General features: G+C 40.0%; 2 protein-coding genes across 2 annotated transcripts; both read left to right on the top strand.

The window, feature by feature from the left end:
* The first annotated feature begins 432 nt into the window (after nt 1-432).
* Nucleotides 433-10,416, top strand: LOC115102519 (natural resistance-associated macrophage protein 2-like). The gene is made up of 15 exons (XM_029622562.2): nt 433-643; nt 1,142-1,225; nt 2,950-3,095; nt 3,325-3,447; nt 4,071-4,190; nt 4,392-4,498; nt 4,592-4,730; nt 4,927-5,082; nt 5,321-5,479; nt 5,617-5,703; nt 6,648-6,767; nt 7,058-7,207; nt 7,616-7,689; nt 7,830-7,983; nt 8,710-10,416. The coding sequence occupies exons 1-15, from the start codon at nt 598-600 to the stop codon at nt 8,815-8,817; spliced, it is 1,773 nt and encodes a 590-aa protein (XP_029478422.1). The 5' UTR covers nt 433-597; the 3' UTR covers nt 8,818-10,416.
* Nucleotides 10,417-12,345: 1,929 nt separating this feature from the next.
* Nucleotides 12,346-26,904, top strand: LOC115102520 (carboxy-terminal domain RNA polymerase II polypeptide A small phosphatase 2-like). The gene is made up of 7 exons (XM_029622563.2): nt 12,346-12,945; nt 17,037-17,191; nt 18,762-18,866; nt 20,674-20,730; nt 21,531-21,623; nt 22,539-22,724; nt 24,831-26,904. Exons 1-7 carry the CDS (start codon nt 12,885-12,887, stop codon nt 24,954-24,956), a joined length of 783 nt encoding a protein of 260 aa, XP_029478423.1. The 5' UTR covers nt 12,346-12,884; the 3' UTR covers nt 24,957-26,904.
* The last annotated feature ends 133 nt before the right edge of the window (nt 26,905-27,037 follow it).

Raw genomic sequence — 27,037 nt, 5'->3', positions numbered from 1 at the left:
CATAACATGCAGGAGTATATGCAAATTGCCATCATACAAACTGAGGCAGCGGACTTTGTGAAAATTTATATTTGTGTCATTCTCAAAACTTTTGGCCATGACTGTACCAATTGGATACCACGAAATTGGGGAGAAAAAGGGCTAAAAATATATATATAAATAAAATAAAATGTATATTATAAAATCAAATAAAATGGTTATTGTGTTCCTACCGAGATCTTAGCACTTGTCGTGAACACTCCATGGGAGAACCTCAATTGCATACGTTTTGGGTCCTCTCGCCTCGTTCTCAAACCCCATTGGAGGAGAAGGTTTGAGAACTAGGCGAGAAGAGAGAGAGGACGCGAGGAAAATGCCATTGAGATCCTTCCCATTTCGTTCCTCCGAGGTAGATAAGTTGTTCCCTCTGATCACTCCGGGTCCGACATGATATGAACGCAGCATCAACTGCCACACAAAGTAGGCTATTCCAAAACAGGAAGTCATATTATTTACCTGAATACCTGACTGCACCTGCATGCTCATACCCATGTCGTTCACGAGGACCTATTAATTAATGGACAGGTAGCCTACCTTTTGACTTTGAAGAAGACAAGGATGAAGCGATTCAGTTCATCAAAATGTGTATCTTTTCTGACGACAGGTAAGGTGACAGTAGAGCTGAAATATCTCAGCGATAGGGGGAAGAAATAAATTAATTCAGCTGCGAGGGTGACATGTGTCAGACCTTAGCGGCACTATTTGATATGTTACATAGATTGACTTTTAAAAAATATGTGAAGCGTACTGTACAGAAAATGTGCTTATGGTTATGTTCAATGCATGCTTCTTTTGCTCTTTCCTTATTCAGTGCATGAAGTATAAAAAAATATTTCCATTGTTATCATAATTTTATGAATTGTTGATCAAGTAAAAAAAGTTAATGGTTTTTATTTGACTCAGTCAGTCCAATTGTTTTGTGGGTGGCATTTTTCAGCTAAACCCTGTAATTTACAGTAGGCCTATGTGGGAAGTCCCAGTTCTCTTTGCATGGGGTGGATTAGTTTTGTGTACATTAGGCTAGTATACTTTTTGTGAAAATGGTTTGCCTACCACACCATAATCTACCCTAAATTATAACTCTGTGTGTTACTGTTTTCAGACAGAACCCCCCATCCTGAGAACATCCACATCTCCTCATTACCTCCCAGTGTTCCTACAGACCAGGAGCCAACGCATGGAGAAGGTAAGGCAGCCATAGAATTCGAACAGTATAAAGTGTATTCTATGGTAGGAGCAGCAGAGAAGAAACCGCTTCATTTCTGTGACATTGACTTGTTGTGTCAATGGCAGTCCATTTGAAGTCAGGTTGCACAGAGGTTGGTTTGTCATGCACACACATCTTAGAAACCATACTGTGTAAGTAGGCTACATGTTACAGAAAATAAACTTGCTTTGCTTGCTTACAGTCCGGTCTTTGAGATCTACAGTACCAGTCAAAAGTTTGGACACACCTACTCATTCAAGGGTTTTTTACTTTATTTTTTACTATTTTCTACATTGTAGAATAATAGTGAAGACATTAAAACTATGAAATAACACATGGAATCATGTCGTAACCAAAACAGTGTTGAACAAATCAAAATATATATTTTAAATTTGAGATTCTGCAAAAACCATCAAGCCCTATGATGAAACTGGCTCTCATGAGGACCACCACAGGAAAGGAAGACCCAGAGTTACCTCTGCTGCAGAGAGTAAGTTCATTAGAATTAATTGCACCTCAGATTGCAGCACAAATAAATGCTTCACAGTGTTCAAGTAACAGACACATGAGTCAGGCCTTCATGGTCGAATTGCTGCAAAGAGACCACTACTAAAGGACACCAATAAGAAGAGACTTGCTTGGGCCAAGAAGAAGGAGGTGTGGGGGTGCTTTGCTGGTGACAATGTCTGTGATTTATTTTGAATTCAAGGCACATTTAACCAGTATGTCTACCACAGCATTCTGCAGCGATACGCATTCCATCTGGTTTGCACTTAGTGGGACTACCATTTGTTTTTCAACAGGACAATGACTCAAAACATACCTCCAGGCTGTGTAAGGGCTATTTGACCAAGGAGAGTGTGGAGTGCTGCATCAGATGACCTGGCCTCCACAGTCACCCAACCTCAACATAATTGAGATGGTTTGGGATAAGTTTGACTGCGGAGTGAAAGAAAAGCAACCAACAAGTGCTCAGCATATGTGGGAACTCCTTCAGGACGGTTGGAAAATCATTCCTCATGAAGCTGGTTGAGAGAATGCCAAGAGTGTACAAAGCTGTCATCAAGGCAAAGGGTGGCTACTTTTGAAGAATCTAAAATATATTTTGGTTGGTTTTAACACTTTTTTGATTACTACATGATTCCATATGTGTTATTTCATAGTTTTGATGTCTTCACTCTTATTTTACAATGTAAAAAATAAAGAAAAACCCATGAATGAGTAGGTGTTCAAACCTTTGACTGGTACTGTATATCACACAGCAAGCAAACGTTTGAGTTGTGTCCTTTGGACTGCCACTGAAACAGCCAGTCAAAGTTGAGTGTTGTTATAAAAGTACTTTCTTGCTGCTGGCTCAAATAACTTTCAGATCGGCTTGTGCTTTTCAATGTTGCACGGTGTTTGTTCTTGCAATCAAATCTATATGACTGGATTATATTTATTGCAATCAGCATGGTTGGATTTCAGCCATGATACAGTTTTACTATAGGCACCACTGAGTTCATACTTGCCTGCTCAGCTGTACTGACAGGAAGGAACCAAATGTAATACTTCCTTGATGACATTACTGCGCTGTAAAAGTTGCAGTTGTAAAAGTTGCAGTTGTAAAACAAAATTGTGCACGTTCTGTGACCTGATGTAATAGCCTGAACTGGTTTGACTGAGTTGTTCAGCTATGTTAATGAGTGTGTCTCTTATTTCAGGAGACATGGCACAGGGGAAAGCAGTTGAGACCACACAGACACAGCGAGGAGCCCCCTCTGTCTTTCCAGAGGGCCAGAATGGGGGAACTGATGTATCTAGTACCTATTTTCACCATAAGGTCCCCATTCCAGATGATGACAGTCAGGTATGAGAGAGAAAGGTCTCAGACTGCCTCTCTTAGAATCTCAATCGTACTATGATTTGCTGGTCTGTTCAAAGTGAATAGACTTGGCTTACTTGATTTTGATGTATTACTTTTAGCTCATAGTGGAGCAAAGGGCCTCAAAAGTGCATCAGAATATATACTTTACATTTTGAAAATGTTGTTTTGGAGCAATAAATGTTTAAACCCTTATTCCTCCCTCCTGGTTTAGACGTGGTTCAGTTTCCGTAAGCTATGGGCCTTCACAGGACCTGGGTTCCTGATGAGCATCGCCTACCTAGACCCAGGAAATATAGAGTCAGACCTGCAGTCAGGTGCTAAAGCAGGATTCAAGGTACATGAAGGTTCAACGTTCTATTCAAACCCAAAAGGCTAGTTTCCCAGACCAGATTAAGCATTATTCCTGGACTAAAAAGCAAGCTCAATGGAAAATCTCTCTTCCAAAAGTGCAATTTACACTAGGCAAATTTAAATTAATTTAATAAAGCCTTTATTTTATTTTTTATTTTATTTAACCTTTTATTTAACTAGGCAAGTCAGTTAAGAACAAATTCTTATACATAATGACAGCCTACCAAAAGGCCTACTGTGGGGACGGGGCCTGGGATAAAAAATAACAATATAAATATAGGACAAAACACGCATCACAACAAGAGAGACAAAACTACATAAAGAGAGACCTAAGATGACAACATAGCAAGGCAGCAACACATGACAACACAGAGAGAGAGAGCTAGCACTGGAGTTATTTGATCACATTTTGTTTTTTGGGGGGGGGAGGTCAAGATTATAGCTGACGTATTTGACTAGCTGTTGGACAGAGGAGTAGACTTAATCTGGGTCAGGGAAATCTGCATTTTTAAAGAACAAATTCGGAAAAATGTTGCGTTATGATTAGAAACGTTTGTGTGTGTATCATAGATGGATGACATCTCTGTTCTCCTCCAATGTATTCAGCTGTTGTGGGTTCTTCTGGGAGCCACCATCATTGGTCTGCTGTTGCAGAGGCTGGCAGCCAGACTGGGTGTGGTCACTGGGATGCACCTGGCAGAAGTCTGCAACCGCCAGTACCCCACCGTGAGTCTCCATTTTGTCGCTCACACTCTCTGAGAAACCCGACCAATATTGAAGGAACTAAATCAAATTCTTCCACAGCCTTTAATACAGTTGCTCATCATAAATGACTTTTTTTTTTGTACTAGTCTACAACTGTTGCTTTGTATTGGACGTCAAATGTTTCAGAATGTTGTTCAATTCATGTATTTCTCTTCTGCCTAGGTGCCACGCATTGTCCTGTGGTTGATGGTGGAGCTGGCCATCATAGGTTCAGACATGCAGGAGGTCATAGGTTGTGCCATTGCATTCAACCTCCTCTCCTCTGGCAGGTAGATGACAGTACTGGACTATAGCCTATTACAGAATAGGGAGTATAGTGATATTGGTTACCCTAAATGATTTGTTACATCCTGTGTCTACAGGATACCTTTGTGGGGGGGTGTTCTCATCACCATCATTGACACATTTGTGTTCCTCTTCCTGGACAAGTATGGTCTGAGGAAACTTGAGGCCTTTTTTGGGGTCCTTATTACAATCATGGCCATCACCTTTGGATATGAGGTACACAAGGCTTGACTGTCATTTCGATTCTTTTGTGGAGGAATAGGGATTGTGGATGTACCCTGTACATGTACGCTGCCTGCCTTGTAGCAGTGATACCTGTACTCTCTTGAGTGGACGAGCATCGTCCCTCTCAGTATGTGATGGTCTAATGTAGATGAAGGTTGTGGTGACCTCTGACCTCTTTTCCTCCCAGTATGTGACTGTGCGTCCGGACCAGGGGGAGCTGCTCAAGGGGATGTTTATGCCGTACTGTGAAGGCTGTGGTCCTGTGCAGCTGGAGCAGGCTGTGGGCATCGTAGGGGCTGTCATAATGCCCCACAACATCTACCTGCACTCTGCCCTCGTCAAGGTAGCCATGGAAGACCACAGTGGCTCTATTTTAGAATCATATTTGATATTTTTCCACTCAATCACAATTATACTATCACTGTTGTATAGTCTTGCAATGTTTTATTCTGTAATAATGATTTTGTGGAGATATTGACAATCAAGAAACTGTTGTAGTGTGTCCGTTGATGATCGTAGAATGGTAGTGATTGTGGAATTCCTTTCTGTCTATAAGTGTGATTCTGTTGGACAATGCTCAGTCTCGACAGATTGATCGTTCCAGTAAGAAGGAGCTCAAGGAGGCCAACAAATACTTCTTCATTGAGTCGACCATTGCACTCTTCCTCTCTTTCCTCATCAACGTATTTGTGGTGGCTGTCTTCGCCGAGGCTGTCTATGGACGCACAAACATTGAAGTGGTGCGTATGTAGCTACTCTGTATGGTACTAAGGAACTAATCATTGGATTGTACAATACATGAACAATGAGTTGCTGCTAAGCCACTGTGTTGTTTTTGTCATTCTTAACGACATGTCTTTATTGCTCTTCATTTCAGCATGACATCTGTAATGCAACTGGTATTCTTCACCTAGATCTGTTCCCCTTGAACAATGAGACACTGCAGGTGGACATCTACAAAGGCGTAAGGCTGCACTTTCATCCTCAGGCTGAATGCCACCATTTTGATTTTTTCCCCTGTTATTCTAGCTTGGTCCCAGATCTGTTGTGCTAGGTGACAGTATTTGGCAAAACAATGATCATAGGAAATTATACTGAACAAAAATATAAACGCAGCTTGTAAAGTGTTGGTCCTATGTTTTATCAGCTGAAATAAAATATCCTAGAAATGTTCCATATGCACAAAAAGCTTATTTCTCTCACATTTTGTGCACAAATTTGTTTACATCCCTGGTAGTGAGCATTTCTCCTTTGCCAAGATAATCAAGCCACCTGACAGGTGTGGCATATCATGAAACTGATTAAAGAACATGATCATTACACAGGTGTACCTTGTGCTGGGGACAATAAAAGGCCACTCTAAAATGTGCAGTGTTGTCACACAACACAATGCTACAGATGTATCAAGTTTTGAGGGAGTGTGCAATTGGCATGCTGACCTCAGGAATGTCCAATGTCATTTTAGAGAATTTGGCAGTATGTCCAACCGGTTTCACAACCGCAGACCAAGTGTAACCACGCCAGCCCAGGACCTCCACATCTGGCTTCTTCACCTGCGGAATTGTTTGAGGAGGTGGGGTGCTGCTGAGGAGTATTTAAGTCTGTAATAAAGCCCTTTTGTCGGGAAAACTCATTCTGATTGGTTAGGCCTGGCTCCCTAGTGGGTGGGCCTATGCCCAGTCATGTTAAATCCTTATATTAGGGTCTAATAAATGTATTTGAATTGAATGATTTCCTTATATTAACTGTAACTCTGTAAAATCTTTTGAAGTTGTTGCATGTTGCGTTTATATTTTTGTTCAGTATACCTAGTCTTTCATTACCATACTCCCAGGTCTTGTTTATGACTCTGCTGTTGGGCTAGGTGTTTTCCTGACACAACACCGAATGTTATCCCTATCATTACAGGGAGTGGTTCTGGGCTGTATTTTCGGCCCTGCAGCACTATATATCTGGGCTGTGGGCATCCTGGCAGCAGGTCAGAGTTCAACCATGACCGGGACCTACTCAGGACAGTTTGTCATGGAGGTGTGTGCAAGAACTCATTCATTCATTCAAGTCAATTGAATTGAGAGATAAGATCGACTTTGAGTCAACCCCTGGAGAAATGTGATTTTTTTAAATTTAAATTTGCTAATTGCTTTAGCTGTCTCTAACTAAAGGATATCAGTCAGATAGGCTGTGGTGTGTTTGTGATGGCAAGAAGTTAAAACGACAGTGGCTCAGCTCTGTCATCACAAACACACACCAGACATTATATAAAACCCTACATTAGCTCAATGAAAGTCACAGGTCTTGAACCCATTCTGTCCCTACAGGGCTTTTTGAACCTGCGCTGGTCCCGTTTCTCCCGGGTGCTGCTGACCCGCTCCATCGCCATCACGCCCACCCTGCTGGTGGCCATCTTCCAGGACGTCACCCACCTGACGGGCATGAACGACTTCCTGAACGTGCTGCAGAGCATGCAGGTTATTTGTTTCACCTTTTTTTAACCGAGTGAGTCAGGTCAGACGGCAGTGCATGCAAATCCGCTAACCTTAACCCTAGTTTAATGTCCACATCCCGGTTCAACCCTAACCATAACCCTAAACCTAGCTTCACATTGACATCCTGGTTCAACCCTAAACCTATCCTCAACCACAACCCTAACCCCAACCCTAGCTTCATGTCCACATCCTGGTTCAACTGTAAACCTAGCCTCAACCACAATCCTAACCCTAAATCTAATCCTAACTTCATGTCCACACCCCAGGTTGACTCTAACCCCAACCCCAGGCATTTCAACAGAGTAGTTGGCTGATAGTTGAAACATCTATTGGGGATTGTCAACTTCAAGTGAGACCCCTTCTCATGGCTGCTTTCTCTCTCACTCACAGCTGCCGTTTGCTTTGATTCCCATCCTCACTTTCACCAGTTTATCCTCCCTCATGAGTGAATTTGCCAATGGATTGTAAGTATACCACAATTAGAGTGAAAACTATAACATTTGAGCTGAATTACATGTTACGTAACATACGATAATATGAGAAGATTACAATTTTTTTTTTTTTTTATGCAACTGACTTCTGTTACTATCCATTCTCCTTTCAGATTTTGGAAGATTGGGGGAGGAGTTGTGATCTTGTTGGTGTGTTGTATCAACATGTACTTTGTAGTCATCTATGTGACCTCTCTGAACAGTGTGTGGCTGTACGTGTTGGCTGCTTTTCTCTGCATAGCATATTTGGGATTTGTGGGTTACCTGGTAAGTATTTTTTACATTTGAAATAAATGCTGTTTTCTTTATTTAGCTTTTTGTGTGGTCATGTTTCCATGTCTTTGCGAAGCATACCAAACCAGAAGTGTTATTTAGAGGACCACTTTAATCTTCAACCACTGAGTCAGTTATTAAAGGCCCAATGCAGCTGTTTTTATCTCAACTTCAAATCATTTCTGGGTGCCAAGTAAGTACCTTACCGTGATTGTTTTCAATTGAAATTGTCAAAACTAAGCAAAAATAGCTTCTCAGTAGAGAGCAATTTCTTGAGCAAGAATTTTGCCATGACTGTCTGGGAGTGGTCTGAGTGGGGAGGGGGAAATGGAAAACTAGCTGTTATTGGGAGAGAGGTTTGGATTCCTTTCTTATTGGTCTATTAACTATTTACTGCCTCGTGAGGTCACCAGGCAGGCCAAAACTCCATCCAACTACAACAGGCTGAAATTTCAGGCATTCTTTTCATACAGCTCTTACACTTACAAAGGGAAGTATCATCATTTTCACAGTATTATTCCAACCTTATAGTGTGAAAATAGACATCAAACATAGGCAAATCACTTTTTTTGACTCCACTGGGCCTTTAAACTTTTAACAAACTTTGTGTGAGGACAGTTGTATGTGTAGGAATGCGGTCCTGGCAGTAGAATGATTATACGTTGTACTGGTTCTCTTACACCACTCTCCCCATCTCTCTCTCTTCCTCTCTCCCTCTAGACGTGGTTATGTCTGATAGCGCTGGGTGTGTCCTGTCTGGATGTGACCTGCAGGGTCAGGGACGACACCACGGTTCTGATAGAGCAGCAGCCAGAGTTTGACTCCTGAGCATGGTTCCTTCCTGCATGTGTGTTTGTGTGTGAGGCTATGGGAGGAGCCTTGGGATATTTGAAGGTGCTACTGTACAGATTGTAAGATTTGTTTACAATTTTGAAATGACTAATGTTCTGTAATGATATTTGCCTTTATGACAATTGTTATTTAAGGAATATGCATGAATGAAATAACATTTATTATGGTACATTTCATTAATTATTTCACTTTTGTATGTATTGAATTTTAAGATAATTGCCATATTAATGATCATACTAGGACTTTGATTTGTGGGGAATTTAGAAAAGGATTGTGAAATGGTACTGTACACTGTAAATGTCTATCTATTTACTCTGAATTAATTACACCCTGAAATTGTTAAACGCAAATAAATGCTCCCATTTTTTATGTTGTGGTCAATGAGATTTACCATGGAAAAAATGGTTTCATAATGTATGTGTCTAGCATTCCTCATCTCTGCCACAGGGAGACACTGTGGATTCAAACAGGGTAATGTTTGAAAAGTACCAGTACTGTAGTCTACAACAACAAACATGGAATGCCATGAACGTTAACATATTGTAAAAATGTATCACCATAGTGTTTTTATCTGTAGGTCCACCATGATGATTTTATTTAACCTCATGTCTTCTTTATTGCTTCCATATGCAATTGCTACCCTTCTGTATTTATCAAGTTCCCATTCACAGCTAATGTTGTTGATTTTTGTAATTCTTATGCTGGTATGAACAATTGTGTCATTACATTTCCTGTAGCAATCACTGGTATAAGAGTTAAGCATATTCCCGACTGGAAGGTCTGTGACCTTTTTAAGAAAGAAGGCCAGAGCAGACAGACAGGTTTTCTTGACATTGTGGCGGCGGGAACTTTTTCCTGTCATGGCGACAGCAGCCTTCTGTAAGGAGGGAGAGTCTTCCCACCTCCCCTCTGTGTTTTTGTTTTTCTCAATGAGCCGATCTCTCCCTGTGTAGGGCTCTCTCACAGCCTGTCCAGCAGGCCCCTTTCCTGGAAACATAGCCCAGCAGAGGCCACTAAGGGGCAGAGGAGGGAGGCCAGGGCGGCTTCTTCCAGGAAATCACATGATCCTGGACCTAAAGTCCCAGTCCTACATAAAACCTAAGAAGTGACCAATCTCCATGGTATCAGGATGCTATTGACAATGTTGCACAGTTCTGTAAGTAAGTATTGAGGCACACATGGGACATGTATGCTATATTTCCTGAGTGATTGGAGATATGTAATATGGTTAATTGCAGTTTTGTAGGAATAGAAACTACAACATCCAGTGTGTTATTTTTTATTCTGAACAATATATTCTCATATCAATATTGTTATATAATTTTATTATTTTTTAACAGAATTTATTAAGATGAAGTTTGATGGTGAATAGATAATTATCTGCTAATTTTTGTTGTTTTGTACAAAGATTGATGTTTGATGTCATGTGAAACAGGTGAAGGATGGACCGGTAGAAGCTATATTTGCCTCAGGATGCTTTAACCCTATCCTCTGCTGTTGACTAAGATTGGAACAAAATGAAATATTTGAAAATTACTCTGTCATTTATTAAGTCTAATTAAACATTTTAAAACACTTTGCTTGAAACGTATTTATATTTATAACATAATTATAGCAAACAATTTTCCTCAATTATCATTCAATGATTATTCTGAAAATTCTTTGCTGTTATGAACCATCATGTAGGCTGTGTGTACATTAGTTGCACTGCAATTGCAACACCATCATTTACTTTGTAATCTACTTCATTTGAGTTAATACTACTAATAAAAACTTTACATAATTTAAGGCAATGTTGCAGGATGATTTATGACCCATTCCTTAATCCTACACTTCTGTTCTTTTGCTTTTTGTTTGTGAATTTTAGTTTTTTGTTGTGCACTTGTGTGCCACTTTGAAAGTCAGAATCAACACAGGGCCTCAGCACCAGCTGCCCAACTCCTCTCTCTTTCGCTGTCTCTCTCTGTCTCTCTCTCGCTGTCTGTATGTCTCTCTTAGCTTGGAGGAATGCAAAGACAACATGACCAGGAGTTTGAAAGTTTCATTCGTGTAATCGGGTATCCAGTTCAACTTCGAACCTCATGACATTTTCCAGGTCATCCAGTTCATGCAAATGTTACATTCACATTGCATCTGTGTTGCTGTCTAAAAACAGTCAACGCAGGAATGTAAACAGCTGTGCCATTCTTGTTCACGACTTGGACTTGGTTATGTGGTTCGGGTTCTGTTCCCGGATTCACGATTCTGGCAGTAGAGCCACAGATTTTTTATTTCTCTGCTTTAGTGTTGTTTCTTTATGACTAACCTGACTAGCATATTTTGTCTTTTGCTTCCTGTCCTCACTTTTGCCTCCTTAGCTCAGTGCTCCTGTTAGGACACACAGGTTTGCTTCCAAAACATTCCACAACCACAAGAGATGCAGAATTCCCTGATTTATTTCCCTCTGTGTGCATGTCCATAAACATTTCATCTGGGGAGATCTTCTTTCCATTCATTCACAGGCACAGCATACACCTACCTCACATCCCATAGAGACATTCACAGCTCAATGCGCTCAGGACTGCACTAAAGGAGAGTGTTCTGAAATTCACTCACTGGTGCTGTTGAAGATGTTATTGTATAGTATATGGCCATTATTAGATGCTTTCATCCAAAGCAGTCATACAGTCATCCATGCATATATTTTACGTATGGGTGGTCCTGGGAATCAAACCCAAATTCTGGTGTTGCAAGCGCCATACTCTACCAGCTGATCTACAGAGGACCACACTGAGCTACAACACACACCGGTGGATGCTCAGCATCTCATAGCTGTCAAAAGCAATTAAAATGCATCAAGAAATACATTCATTCATCAATTTCAGTGGGTTGTGTAGTGCTGGTGTAATGTATTTTTTTGTGTCAACAATCAAAAATAGAAACAACAGTGAAACTCACGAAGCATGTGATGCACTGCAATTCACAATTTAAAAAATGCTTGGCTACCTCTTCAATGATCTGCATATTAGGAAGTGTTGTCAGGTTGTAGTGCTGGAAAATTACAACAAATCAACAAAACAGATTATCATAGTTATGATGCACATACATATATTTAGCAAAAAAAAGGAAACAATCATATACTGTGCATAAACTTGAATAATTCTTATGACCAGTTAGAAGTCATGTTTTTTTGTCATTACTGCAATTACTGAAGTACTGTGTATTTCAATGAATTAAAGATTGATAATATCAATGACAATATCAAATAAAACGATTTATTATTATTATTCATATTATAATTATATGTTGATATTTTTTGCCTAATTGAATAATGCAATTGATTTCAATCATATTATATCGACTTGTGACAAAACCAGCGCTGGAATGTTTTTGGTGTGGAGCGTGCAGAATAGCGAAGAATGCCTTTGCAACTCCCATTTTTCAAAGATCCAATCCGAAGCTAGCAACGGTTTCAAGGCACCCTTGAAGTTCCGCCGAAGAAAAACAAAGCACTGGGGAAAAAAACAAATCTCACATTTAAAATATAATTCTATTCATAACTATTTTTCATTTTCAGAAATATTACCGCCGGTGTAATCTGTTTGATTCTCCTCCTCTCAGTAATCATTCAATTTTGACGGTGTTGTTTATCTATTGTAAGGGGAACTTGAAACCGCCCCCTTGCCCCATTTCCTCGGTTGTTTTTCTTCTTTCGCCTGTAATTCTCCATGTTGTTGGATTGAAAATTGAGGACTTCGCAGAGACAGGAAGGGGCCGTTCGGGAAATATACTAGTGATAAAGTAAACCGAGAGGCGCAGCAGAGGGAATCGCAACGACGAAAACATATCCAAGCGCCCTGCCCCTCCCATGTGTGGACAACAGAAGAAGCGAGGAATAAAGAAACATTGTTGCTGATGAAATGTAGCCTCTTACAAATCCAACACAGACACACGGATGACAGTTATCAAGGCAATCCTTTAGTAACTTGTCAACATAACCTAATGAAGGCTGCTTATCTCTGTTTGGGGAACGGATTGGATTTTGAGGGCTCTGTGCTTGTCAGATGGAAAGTTCTATCATCACTCAAGTGCAGAAAGAAGACATTCAATTGTCGCCGAAAACAGGTAGGATATGTTCCCGTTTCTATTGTTTGTTCTGATTAAACATGGGTTGATTTGATATGGAGAAGGTTCGTTAAGTTATGAAATATAAGGTTGATCTAAACACGTCCATTTGACAGTTCCAACGTCGCGGACATTGCGCGCGACATTCTAGAGCGCACTGCTCTTGACGGTCGGCTATGCAGCCTACTACACATTTGATTAATCTTGCATACAAATAGGCTATATTAAATGTCTATATTATATTTCATGGTGTTTCAAACCCACACATGCAACTGATGCTGAACATGGATTGATTTTCAGTTATTATGGAACACCTGTATAATTGGAAAGTGTTTCACCTCTGGTTCAAACACATTTTTGACAATGCGAGAGTAAAGGCTGTTTGAAAAACTGCATTACATTTGGTATGTAATCACGAACTCAAACCTGCAAAGGATATTAAAACAGTGTTTGTTAGCCAAATCAATATTTCTTACCTATTTACGCACATTATTGGACTTTCAAGACAATCAAATGATTCCGTTTTGTTTATGTTATGGTATTTCTATGGATCAAAACAAGGTTATCTAATGCCATCTTACTATACATTTAGGGATATGTTTATAGCTAATAATAATAATTTAATAAATTGACAGACTTATCTTTTCGCGCGTAAAATGGTAAACCAAACCACCTCAGCATTTAGCCTGCCCTGTGTTTATGATTTATGCTTTATCTTATTTTCTAGTTGTTGTATGGCACATTTCCATATTACTGTCACATCTGTCTAGAGCCATACACACAGCACAGCCATGTCTTGTTTTTGTTCGCAGGCTCAGCCTGGAGACAAATACATCAAGGCAGATCAATGCGCGCCGGTGTGGTACACTATCCGAATCTCATTCGAAAAATACCGCATATATCAAAGGCCTGTACGATACAATGTACGATATAAAGATTGGCAAGTGTATGTGTTTTTTTCCTTTGGCTGTTGGAAATTAAACCTAAAACGGTTGCTGATGAAAGATGACAAGCATAACCGTAGAAATGCCAGGTACCGCAGTCGGTGTTGACAGTGGTATGCACAAACACATGCCCTTCTCCCTCCTCCGCCCATTGTAAAGCGCGGTTTCAAAGATTCGTTGTTTTTATGCTTCTGGCACTTTGATTTGAATTAAAGGATAGGCCTGATACTCTAATGGCACTGGACCCTATAGTTTTGGGGGCCCTCAACCCCCCCAAAATGCAGATAGCATATAAACACGTCATAAACCATGACAAAAAAAAATCAAATTATGGGAAATTAGCTGTAAAACTGGCTAAATGTGTAGAATAGCGTGAGATTAGCTATAAAACTGCACATTTTTCTCTCGAGACCTTTGGCAATATGTGTAGAATTCCAGGAAATTCGTTTTAAAAATGCTAAATTCTCTCGTCCTCATTGCAAAATGTGGAGAATAGTATGAGATTAGCTATAAAACTGCAAATAAAAATGTGCTCAGACCTTGCGGGCCTGCGACACTGTGGTACGCCACTGTGTACTGCTCTTTGATAATGGTACAATACCAGATTATGTGTGATGGGATAAACCCTTCTGCTCCTATGTTTTCTCAGCAGAGAAAAATATGATAGATTATTATATATTGTTTTTTTGTTGTTGTTGTTTTTTTCCTTCTCTTTTATTAGAATATTGTTTTCATATATTCAGCTATAGGCTTTTCTACCCTTTAAAATGGCTTTGGACCCCTATGCTCAGAGGTTCTTTCCCCCCTTTTGGCACTAGCATGTTATGTTTATGTTGATGAAGGATATCCACAACATCAATCATTTTTACTATTACATGTACACTGATTGACAATATGCCTATACAGGTCAGTTCTAAACAATTTCGGTAACACTTTATTTGAACAGTACCTAAAATCCTTATAAGGACTTCATAACACACTCATAACTCCATACATAACACATTCATAAGCAGTACATAAGCATTTCATAAATGCTTAGCTATGCTAACAACTACACGAATACTGCACATTTCCCCTTGTAGTTGTTTGACAATTACATTTTAGAAATGCTAAAGCACTTCCATTATGAATCTGTCCTTATGTAGGTGCCCTTCAAATATTGTTACAACAAATATTTTATTTTATAGAGAAAATGTTGAAAATGGCACTGGGCCCTAGTGCTCTGTGGGCCCCCAGATGATAGCCTTATTTGGTAAAAGACCAAGTCCATATTATGGCAAGAACAGCTCAAATAAGCAAAGAGAAATGACTGTCCATCATTACTTTAAGACATGAAGGTCAGTCAATCCGGAAGACCCAGAGTTACCTCTGCTGCAGAGGATAAGTTCATTGGAGTTACCACCCTCCGAAATTGCAGCCCAAATAAATGCTTCACAGAGTTCAAGTAACAGACACATCTCAACATCAACTGTTCAGAGGAGACTGCGTGAATCAGGCATTCATGGTTTAATTGTGGCAAAGAAACCACTACTAAAGGACACCAATAATAAGAAGAGACCTGCTTGGGCCAAGAAACAAGAGCAATGAACATTAGACCAGTGGAATTTTGTCCTTTGGTCTGATGAGTCCAAATTTGAGATTTTTATTTCCAACAGCCATGTCTTTGTGAGATGCAGAGCAGGATGATCTCTGCATGTGTGGTTCACACCGTGAAGCATGGAGGAGGAGGTGTAATGGTGTGGGGGTGCTTTGCTGGTGACACTGTCTGTGATTTATTTAGAATTCAAGGCACACTTAACCAGCATGGCTACCCCAGCATTCTGCATCCCATCTGGTCTGTGCTTAGTGGTACTAGCATTTGTTTTTCAACAAGACAATGACCCAACACACCTCAACGCTGTGTAACGGCTATTTGACCAAGAAGGAGAGTGATGGAGTTTTGCATCGATGACCTGGCCTCCACAAACACCCGACCTCAACCCAATTGAGATGGTTTGGGATGAGTTGGAACACAGAGTGAAGGAAAAGCAGCCAACAAGTGCTCAGCATATGTGGCAACTTCTTCACAACTGTTGGAAAAGCATTCCAGGTGACTACTCATGAATCTGGTTGAGAGAATGCCAAGAGTGTGCAAAGCTGTCATCAAGGCAAAGGGTGGCTACTTTTGAAGAATCTAAAATATATTTGGATTTGTTTAACACTTTTTTTGTTTACTACATGATTCTATATGTGTTATTTCATAGTTTTGATGTCTTCACTATTATTCTACAATGTAGAAAATAGTTTTTTTTTTAATTAAGAAAAACCCCTCGAACGAGTCAGTGTTTCCAAACTTTTGACTGGTACTGTATATTAACATAAGTGCTATGCATATCCAATCCAACCAAATAATAGATGCTAATTTCCCCCAGTAGTGGAACCTCTGTGAACTAGGACACATTTTTACAGTGACTGATCAAAGGGGGCTTGGAGCATTGAGGTGTGACTGACTTCGGCTTGCTCCGCTCCAGCCAGAGGTCTTGTTCCAGGAGAGTCAGTGAAATGGTTGGAATGTTTTCTGTCTGTGTTTTCTACAGCAGAAAGTACTGCCTGTGTCCCAAATGGCACCCTACTCCCTATGCACAACTTCTGACCAGTGGCACAGGGTCCTGGATACAAGTAATGCACTCAATAGGGAATAGGCTGCCATTTGAGACGCAGTCACTGCCTAGTGAAGAGTGTGGGTTTTCCCGCCCTCTCTATGATTATATAACATGTACCAGCCCCTTCCAGCAGCAGCAACCTCATTAAACCCAGAGTGTGTGTGTGTGTGTGTGTGTGCGTGTATGTGTGTGTGTATGCGTGTGTGTCCTTGCTCCCTTTCGTAAAGGGAGCAAGGAGTTCATTCTACGTTATGTACAGCAACGATGTCTCTCAAAATGGGGGAAATCCTTCTTACTTCTTCATGGGAAAAGAAATGTACAACATCCATTTCCCTCACCCCATCCATCTACTTGGCTTATAAGAACCTTCATTGCCGTGTGAGAATGAGCATAATGTGTTTGTGAATTTAATTTTCATATCACTCAGTTTGAATCTAAAGCTTGGTTATGTCACAGCTAATTTTTACACAAATTAAAAGCATTCTTATTTTTGCCCTCATGACAGGCCAGGTGAGCAGGTCTTCTCCGAAGAAGCCTAGGAGTTGTAACCTCTTCAAAGCACTTTTCTGTTGCCTCAGAGGAGCACAGGCTGCCCCCAAACCACTGCCACCTTCCCAGGATGCATTGCTGGAGCCACAGGACAATGGGGACGTTGTCAAGGTAACATAATTTATTCCTCTCGGCATCACGGCAGCATTGTTGTTGTAATTATCCATATCAGAAATAGTGTATGGACTGTTTGCTGTATTTCAACCAAGTATGGGACTTTTGTAGCCTAAAAAGTGTCATTTTGCATTTTGTTTGCAAAGCTTGTTTGGACACTTTAAGCAGAGTCTAAATAAATAAAAATTTGCCACAAAGTTTCACACATTTGTCTAGTTCGTTGTATGGAGGAGACCAAGGCGCAGCGTGATATGCATACATTCTTCTTTTAATGAAGAAAGAACACTGAACAAAATAACCATGCCACTATACAAAACAAGTGCTGACAGGCAACTACACAGACAAGAACCCACGAAACCAAAAGGAAAAATGGCAACCTAAATAGGATCCCCAATCAGAGACAACGATAAACAGCTGCCTCTGATTGGGAACCAATTCAGGCCACCATAGACATACAATTACCTAGACTTACAAAACCCATAGATATACAAAAAACCTAGACAAGACAAAACAAGCATACCCACCCTAACCTAACCAAAATAATAATGAAAACAGAGATAACTAAGGTCAGGGCGTGACAACATTATAATTTGCCATGTTAGCCTTTATTATAGGATATGATACTCTTGTGTGTACAACTAAGTGTTTTTTGTCAAACATTTTTATTTTACCACTGTCAAGTGCCTCATCACATGTTCTAACTACTCCGGCGTAATTGCAGGAAAAGCATAAAATAACTGCTTTCCTCTGTTGAGCAATACCTATTGTCCCGTGAGAATGTGTGGGATTATTGCCCGTGGATGTTATAACAGCATGTTGCAATATGGAGTAGCTGCTGCACCTGTTGTGAACATCTTGAACACCACCATGACGGTTGGCGGCTACAGAGTTTTTAGGTCTGTTCACATAGATCTCCTACGATAAGACAGCTGAGTGAATTGCAATCCACTAAGGCAAAACAGAGGTGCAGAGGGCCTACAAAGAGTGGATAATGTGATGTGCATGTCAGTTCATGTGGGAGACATAAGATATGTTCGAGATGTACAGTATTTAGTACCCGGTGTGTCGTAACCGATGTGTACAGAAGCATGAAAAGGTGTTGTTGCCCACTGGCCACTTGTGAGGCTGTCAGGTGTAGATGGGCGTTAGCGCCATGTAACCAGGGTTTAATGAGCTTCATGTTTGTTCATATTACCTAGTGTCCTCCAGGCAGCACAGAAGCAGTGAGGCAGCAGTATCTGTTGTGAGGCCTGGGTATTGTTTGCGTCTCTGAATTGAATCTGATGTAACATGTATATGTACAGTATAGACCCTATAGCCTATCAAGTCCATCTGCTGTCAAAAGCCCACAGGTGTTACACTGCGACACTGTTATTATAGTGTAGTTGCATTGGTTGGTGGAAATCTATAAATGTCATTTGATTTTTAATGGTAGTAGAGTGAGGAAGTGTTGATGAAGCATAAAGCCAGCCTAATAAAACGGGCAAGATGTGTTGTTGTCCCCAATGAGTGCTCTGTACAGATACAGTAGTGACCTTGGTCTGTACTCTTGTCTCCTCCACCACAGCTCTCATCTGGACCCAGCCTGCTGCCGGAGATGATACCTCAGGACCAGGGGAAGATATGTGTGGTCATAGACCTGGATGAAACACTGGTGCATAGCTCATTCAAGGTAGCTACTGACCTTTATTTAACTCTCACTGTAACTACTGCTGTTGTCAACTCACTGTTAAAGGGTTTTGTATGGGTATTTGTTTCAACAGTCGTCAAGAGGAAATATCATAAAGTTAATCATGTTTTTCTTTGTTATATGTACACTACCGTCAAAACGTTTGGGGTCATTTAGAAATATCCTTGTTTTTGAAAGAAAAGCTATTTTTTTTCTCCATTAAAATAACAACAAATTGATCAGAAATACAGTGTAGATATTGTTAATGTTGTAAATTACTTTTGTAGCTGGAAACGGCTGATTTTTTAAAATGGAATATCTACATAGGCGTACAGAGGCCCATTATCAGAAACCATCACTTCTGTGTTTCAATGGCACATTGTGTTAGCTAATCCAAGTTTATAATTTTAAAAGACTAGTTGATAATTAGAAAACCCTTTTGCAATTATGTTGGCACAGCTGAAAACTGTTGTTCTGATTAAAGAAGCAATAAAACTGGCCTTCTTTAGACTAGTTGAGTATCTAGAGCATCAGCATTTGTGGGTTTGATTACAGGCTCAAAATGGCCAGAAACAAAGAACTTTATTATGAAACTTGTTCGGAGAAATTAAGGTTATTCCATGCGAGGACTTTCCAAGAAACTGAAGATCTGGTACAACGCTGTGTATTACTCCCTTCACAGAACAGCGCAAACTGGCTCTAACCAGAATAGAAAGAGGAGTGTGAGGCCCCTGTGCACAACTGAGCAAGAGGACAAGTATATTAAAGTGTCTAGTTTGAGAAACAGATGACTCACAAGTCCTCAACTGGCAGCTTCATTAAAAAGTACCTGCAAAACACCAGTCTCAACGTCAACAGTGAAGAGGCGACTCTGGGATTCTGTCCTTCTAGGCAGAGTTACAAAGAAAAATCCATATCTCAGACTGGCCAATAAAAAGAAAAGATTAAGATGGGCAAGAGAACACAGACACTGGACAGAGGAACTGTGCCTAGAAGGCCCGCATCCCGGAGTCGTCTCTTCACTGTTGACGTTGAGACTGGTGTTTTGCGGGTACTTTTTAATGAAGCTGCCAGTTGTGGACTTGTGAGTCGTCTGTTTCTCAAACTAGACACTCTAATGCACTTGTCCTCTTGCTCAGTTGTGCACAGGGGCCTCACACTCCTATTTCTATTCTGGTTAGAGCCAGTTTGCACTGTTCTGTGAACAGAGTAGTACACAGCGTTGCACCAGATCTTCAGTTTCTTGGCAATTTCTCTCATGGAATAGCCTTCATTTGTCAGAACAAGAATAGACTGATGAGTTTCAGAAGAAAGTTCTTTGTTTCTAGCCAATTTGAGCCTGTAATCGAACCCACAAATGCTGATGCTCTAGATACTCAACTAGTCTAAAGAAGGCCAGTTTTGTTGCTTCTTTAATCAGAACAACAGTTTTCAGCTGTGCTAACATAATTGCAAAAGGGTTTTCTAATGATAAATATCCTTTTAAAATTATAAACTTAGATTAGCTAACACAACATGCCATTGGAACACAGGAGTGACGGTTGCTGATAATGGGCCTCTGTACGCCTATGTAAATATTTCATAGAAACATCAGCCGTTTCCAGCTACAAAAGTCATTTACAATATTAACAATGTCTACACTGTATTTCTGATCAATTTGATGTTATTTGAACATGGACTAAGTGACTCCAAATTTTTGAACAGTAGTGTATATTATATTTATGTGGTTATTATAGTCCAGGTCTTAGTGATTTTATCTTATGTAATTGCATTAGAATGTTCAACGGCTCCCTCTGTGTTCTTTCCTTAGCCTATTAGCAATGCAGACTTCATAGTGCCTGTGGAGATTGAGGGGACCACACACCAGGTAAAATATATGAACTAAATGCAGTATGTGTGCGCTTGTCGAGTCGGGTAGCTTGGCGTTCATGTACTGTATGTTGATGTGTTCAGAGTTCAGTGTTTGCTGAGCTTAAAATAGGATGTGTTTTTAGGACAGATGAGGTTTGTTACGGGCGCTATGAGCCCTCTAGTGGACAGATGTGAGGTTGGCTGGGAAAGGAAGTGTAAGAGTAAAAAAAAAGAAGAAGGAAGTCATTTCAGCATAGTTAGTTCACTTTTCATAAATAAGAGCACACAATTTTAGAGCACACTTTTAGAGAAAATGTGGAACAGAATTCACTCATCAATGCACTGCACCGGGGATAATAATTCAACACTGTGTTGTGTCCTTTGCATGCAGAACTTCATGCAAAAAATGCATATGCAAAAAATGCATATGCACAACTGCGCATGTGAGTACTGTCGTTTGGTTCGGGATTCTTCACCATGGGCCTCTGCCTGGTTCAAGTAATCCAGGATAGGCTGGTTAACACATGCACGGCCTGTTCTTGATTACTTGTTTCAGGAACTGTCCACCAGCAACTGGTAATGGACACAATGACCACAACAATTTCAGTTAATGTGGAAGAAATATAAGTATGACTACAGAGGAAGAGTGACTATTATAATAATAATATAATACTTCGTTACTATGTCATTTCAAAGCAATTAGTAAAGTAATAAGAATGTTGTTACTGTAGTAATTATAGTGTTATTACATAGCTAGGTATAAGGGCAACACAATGCAAAGTGTTACAAAACATTAATGCCAGGTGTTTGTTTCAGGTATACGTGCTGAAGAGGCCGTATGTGGATGAGTTCCTACAGCGAATGGGAGAGCTGTTTGAGTGTATTCTGTTTACTGCCAGTCTTGCCAAGGTAAGCTAAAAAATAAGAATAAAACATTGTGTTGTTATGACATTTCACTATGATTCTTCTTGAGAAGATTACTCTTCATTTTGAATACTAGTTTAGGAAGTCTTACACGCTTTTTCTCTTTCCCAACCCTCTGTAGCCTTTTCCCTGTGTGTTAGATGACCTTTGTAGTGCCAAAACCTGCTTTGTGAATTTACATATAAAGGAGCTAGCATACATTTTCAATGTAACGTGTAGTTACTTTTGTGGTCAACTATATTGGAACCCTTGCACAATTCTATATATTTTTTAAAATAAGTTTGAAATAGAAAAAAAATTGGTGTTCACACTTCAAAGTAAAAATAAAATGGCCTGGACTTAAAATAAATATTTGGTTGGAGGCAATTTATTCTCATTTATTGTGTTATTTATCTCACCTGTGGGAAGTTACATATTTTTAATTTCTGTAACCTTTATTCAACTAGGCAAGCCAATTAAGAACAAATTCTTGTTTACAATGACGGCCTACCCCGGCCAAACTCTAACCCAGATGACGCTGGGCCAATTGTGCGCTGCCCTATGGGACTCCCAATCACGGCCGGTTGTGATACAGCCTGGAATCAAACCACGGTCTGTAGTGACTCCTCTAGCACTGAGATGCAGTGCCTTAGACTGCTGCGCCACTCGGGAGCCCAAAAGTGAAAGGTGCATACAGGGTAAAAATAGCCATTCAACCAGTTTTGAAAAGAGAAAATGGAACATTCAGCTCTATTTTAAAGTGCAAGGGTGCCCGAATATTTGACTGCAATTGTACATTATTAGTAGCTTGGGTAAACTTTGGTGACACCTTACCCCCTACTCTCCATTCCCCACTTCTGGTCTTGCCCTTTCCTGCATTTCCTGACCCCCCTCTCCCCCCATTTCCTTGCCCTCCCCTAGTATGCAGACCCAGTGACTGACCTGTTGGATCAGTGTGGGGTGTTCCGGGCACGGCTGTTCCGGGAGTCCTGTGTGTTCCATCAGGGTTTCTATGTCAAAGACCTCAGCCTACTGGGCAGAGAGCTCCATAAGACCCTCATCTTGGACAACTCTCCTGCTTCATACATCTTCCACCCTGAGAATGCTGTGAGTTTGGGTTTCATTCAACTTCTTTCAACTCAACTGTGACCGCTTTATGGATTCAAACTGATAATTAACATGATTTTATTTCACATTTTACTGCATTCTATTCTATTCACTTTTTAAAGGTTTAACCTTATATTCCACTTAAAATAACTGTCCAGTGTTCCCAGATTTCCATGTAATATGACCTCTTATTAATTACAATATGAGTGAAATAGTTTTTCTTAAAAATAATTGTAATAAAGTAGGTTAAAAAGCAGCTTTTCTGTGGAACGGTGTGGGCGTATACCCGTCATAAAAAATATTCAGGCGAGTAGGATGACATCATCCTCTATGAGGAAATGGCAAGCATTTTTTAAACGGTCTGTTTTGAGATGTTAGTGTTTTCACTTCCATTTATCCTTTGACCACATACAGAGCATTCGGAAAGTATTCAGACCCCTTCCCTTTTCCACATTTTGTTACGTTACAGCCTTATTCTCAAATGGATTACATTTATTTTTTTGCTCATCAATCTATACACACAATACCCATAATGACAAAGCGAAAACAGGTTTTTAGAAATGTTTGCAAAGTTATTACAAATTTTTAAAAAGATTTAAAAAAACAAAAACAGAAATGCCTTATTTACATAAGTATTCAGACCCTTTGCTATGAGACTCGAAATTGAGCTCAGGTGCATCCTATTTCCATTTATCGTCCTTGTAATGTTTCTACAACTTGATTGGAATGCACCAGTGGTAAATTCAATTGATTGAAAGGCAAACACCTGTCTATATAAGGTCCCACAGTTATAAGGTCCCAAGCCATGAGATCAAAGGAATTTTCTATAGAGCTTCGAGACAGGATTGTGTCGAGGCACAGATCTGGGGAAGGGTACCAAAACATTTCTGCAGCGTTGGAGTTCCCCAAGAACACAGTGACCTCCGTCATTCTTAAATTGAAAAAGTTTGGAACCACGAAGACTCTTCCTAGGGCTGGCCGCCCGGCCAAACTACGCAATCGGGCGTAGTTTGAAAGGCCTTGGTCAGGTGACGAAGAACCTGATGGTCGCTCTGACAGAGCTTCAGAAGTCCTCTGTGGAGATGGGAGAACCTTCCAAAAGGACAACCATCTCTGCAGCACTCTACCAATCAGGCCTTTATGGTAGAGTGGCCAGACGGCAGCCACTCCTCAGTAAAAGGCACATGACAGCCCACATAGAGTTTGGCCTGAATGCTAAGCTCCACGTCTGGAGGAAACCTGGAACCATCCCTATAGTGAAGCATGGTGGTGGCAGCATCATGCTGTGGGGATGTTTTTCAGCGCCAGGGACTGGGAGACTAGTCAGATTTGAGGAAAGATTAATTGTGCAAAGTACAGAAAGATCCTTGATGAAACCCTGCTCTACAGCGCTCAGACTGGGGTGAAGGTTCACCTTCCAACAGGACAACAACCCTAAGCACAAAGCCAAGACAACACAGGAGTGGCTTCGGGACAAGTCTCTGAATGTCCTTGAGTGGCCCAGCCAGAGCCAGGACTTGAACCCGATCTAACATCTCTGGAGAGACCTGAAAACAGCTGTGCAGCGACACTCCCCATCCCACCTGACAGAGCTTGAGAGGATCTGCAGAGAAGAATGGGAGAAAGTCGCCAAATACAGGTGTGCCAAGCTTGTAGCGTCATACCCAAGAAGACTTGAGGCTGTAATTACTGCCAAAGGTGCTTCAACAAAGTACTGAGTAAAGGGTCTGAATTGAATTTAGCGCAGGTGTTTAAAAAAAAATACATTTGCAAAAAAACAAAACTGTTTTTGCTTTGTCATTATGGGGTATTGTGTGTAGATTAATGAGGGGGGAAAACAATTTCATACATTTTTGAGCAAGGCTGTAACGTAACAAAATGTGGAAAAAGTCAAGGGGTCTGAATACTTTCGGAATGCGCTGCATGAGTATAGGATGAGTCAACAACATTATTATTTGGGTTTGAGTTAACAGAATATGAACTTAAGATTTAGCACAGATATATACATTCTGATATATACAACAATAATATACAATTTGTCAATACCCTAACACTGCAAACAAAGCATTAGTAAGTGAGTGAATGGTTTCTCTGTTGCCCCCTCAGGTTCCTGTGGTGTCCTGGTTTGATGATGTGGAGGATTCGGAGCTGCTCCACCTGCTGCCGGTGTTTGAAGACCTGAGTCAGGCTGAAGACATCTACATCAGACTGGGGGAGCTAAGAGTGCCATGATGGATACGGGAGAGGACCCTGCTCTCACTGCCAGACTAGCCAGCACCTGGCCCAGAACATAAGCACAAACATGGAAATAGAAAAATAACATTATATTCATATAACATTGTATTTGTATGCTCACCAGCCAGAGACACATGCAGTGTATTTGTTTCAGACGAGCACTTCATGACATTCTAAGGCCTTTACTCTGAGCATCTGTCTGTCTGTCAATCACTGTCTGACAACTCTGAGCCAAAATACCGTAGAGTACTGCAATCACTCCAAATGAATATGAATAAAGTGTTGTTGTTTTTTTGCCAAACCAGAGGCCTGAATGGCCTGATCTAACTCAGGACACTTGTATCATTGTGCCTTTTTTTCCCTTCTTAACAAACACAAAAACCAAGCAGCTCAAACTGTTTTAATGATTTGTTTTCTTCTTCCAATCTCACTATGCAATCCTCTTCTGTAATCATGATGGACTACAGTGCTACTTGTTATACGGGTGGGTCACAATCATATCCAGAATGCCAACAGAATGTATTCTTTACATTTTCCTGGATATTTGACCAGTCAGCATATGCTCATGTACTATACGGTTAACGGATGTTTAAGTATGTAAATATTTGTATTATTTACTGTAAAATGGCCAACAAAGAAAAATGCCTCTCCAATAAGTACTGAATACATTTGTAAGTAAATCATTTTGAAGAGCTTCAAATATTAGCAACATTATATATATATTTTTATGATTAACATACAACGATGTTATAAAGTTTTATAAAGCTCTTTGAGTTTATCATTTGGGACGAACTTCTTTAATCTGGTCACTTGAATGCCAACACTGGATGGCATGGTTGTAGGCTGCTCAGCAGAAGTACAGTATAGTGTCGCTCTTGGAATATTTGGTCCAGTCTTTTAACACATTTATTTTTCTGTTTTTCTTGTAATACTAAATGACAGAAGTTGCACTATTTGTTTTGATAAGTAAAGACTGCTTCAAGAAGTGACAACTGCATTTCCAATTCAGTCAGATATATGCACCCTTATGCCATACTGAATGTGGTCAAATACTGTATTAACAAAACTATATGTAATTGTGGTACTCCTAATGCTGAATTAGTATTTTATTTTTTACAATTTGTGTTCATTTGCGTCATTATTTGCCCACTGCAAATGAGGTTATCAAAACAACAATATTCAAAACCTCTGCCAAATTGTAATTTTTGGCTAGCATTTTTGGATTGTGTGAAGTTAATCACATATTTTCCTCCAAACTGTGCCTTTCAAACATTACTCCTCGAATCATCGTAAATGATACCAACGACATTGTGTTATCAAAAAACAATAATCAAATTCAGGGGGTTTGTGTTAAATGTTAAATAGGTAAATGTTCAAACAAGTAAATGTTTGTTACTGTAGTATATTGCCATTCCACAAATAATGATGGAAACTAGGATTATTTTATGTGGGTACAATCAAGTTGTTTATATAATGTTTTATGTCCGTTTTTATTGTGTACATTGATCACTTAAGATATTTGAATGCATTTTTACCAATCCTAATGATTAACCAAAGATATCTGGTTGTTGATATTGTGTAGATTTAGTTGTTCTCATTGACATTGTTGGTAATTAAACCAAATAAAGCTACATGTAAATTGTAAATCATGAACACACATGTAGGCCTATACATTGTTGTTCAGTGTAAGATGGGTCATACTTTCCAATAGGGCGCCAGGTAGTCTAGCGGCGAAGAGCGTTGGGCTCGTAACCGAAAGGAATCACTGAGCCGACTAGGTGAAAAATCTGTCGATGTGCCCTTGAGCAAGGCACAACCCGGAATTGCTCCTGTAAATCACTCTGGATAAAAACAAATGTTAGGCCTACACTATAGCTTTTGGCAAGAAATAAGTGTATATTGTACGCAAACTGGGCAAAAGTTGCCAATATAAAGTTGGATTGTATTTCCTTGTCTATTTGTGTTTTTTTGTAGAGATTGTGAAATGTTTTGTATTACAAATTTAAAACATATGTCCATCCCATTGGATTTGAGGCATATAATATACAGAAATGTACATTCTTTTTTGCTACGAAATA

Source organism: Oncorhynchus nerka, linkage group LG20, assembly GCF_034236695.1.
Source record: "Oncorhynchus nerka isolate Pitt River linkage group LG20, Oner_Uvic_2.0, whole genome shotgun sequence".
NCBI lineage: Eukaryota > Metazoa > Chordata > Actinopteri > Salmoniformes > Salmonidae > Oncorhynchus > Oncorhynchus nerka.
Note: the sequence above shows the minus strand (reverse complement) of the source record. Positions and strands in the feature narration are given on the sequence as shown.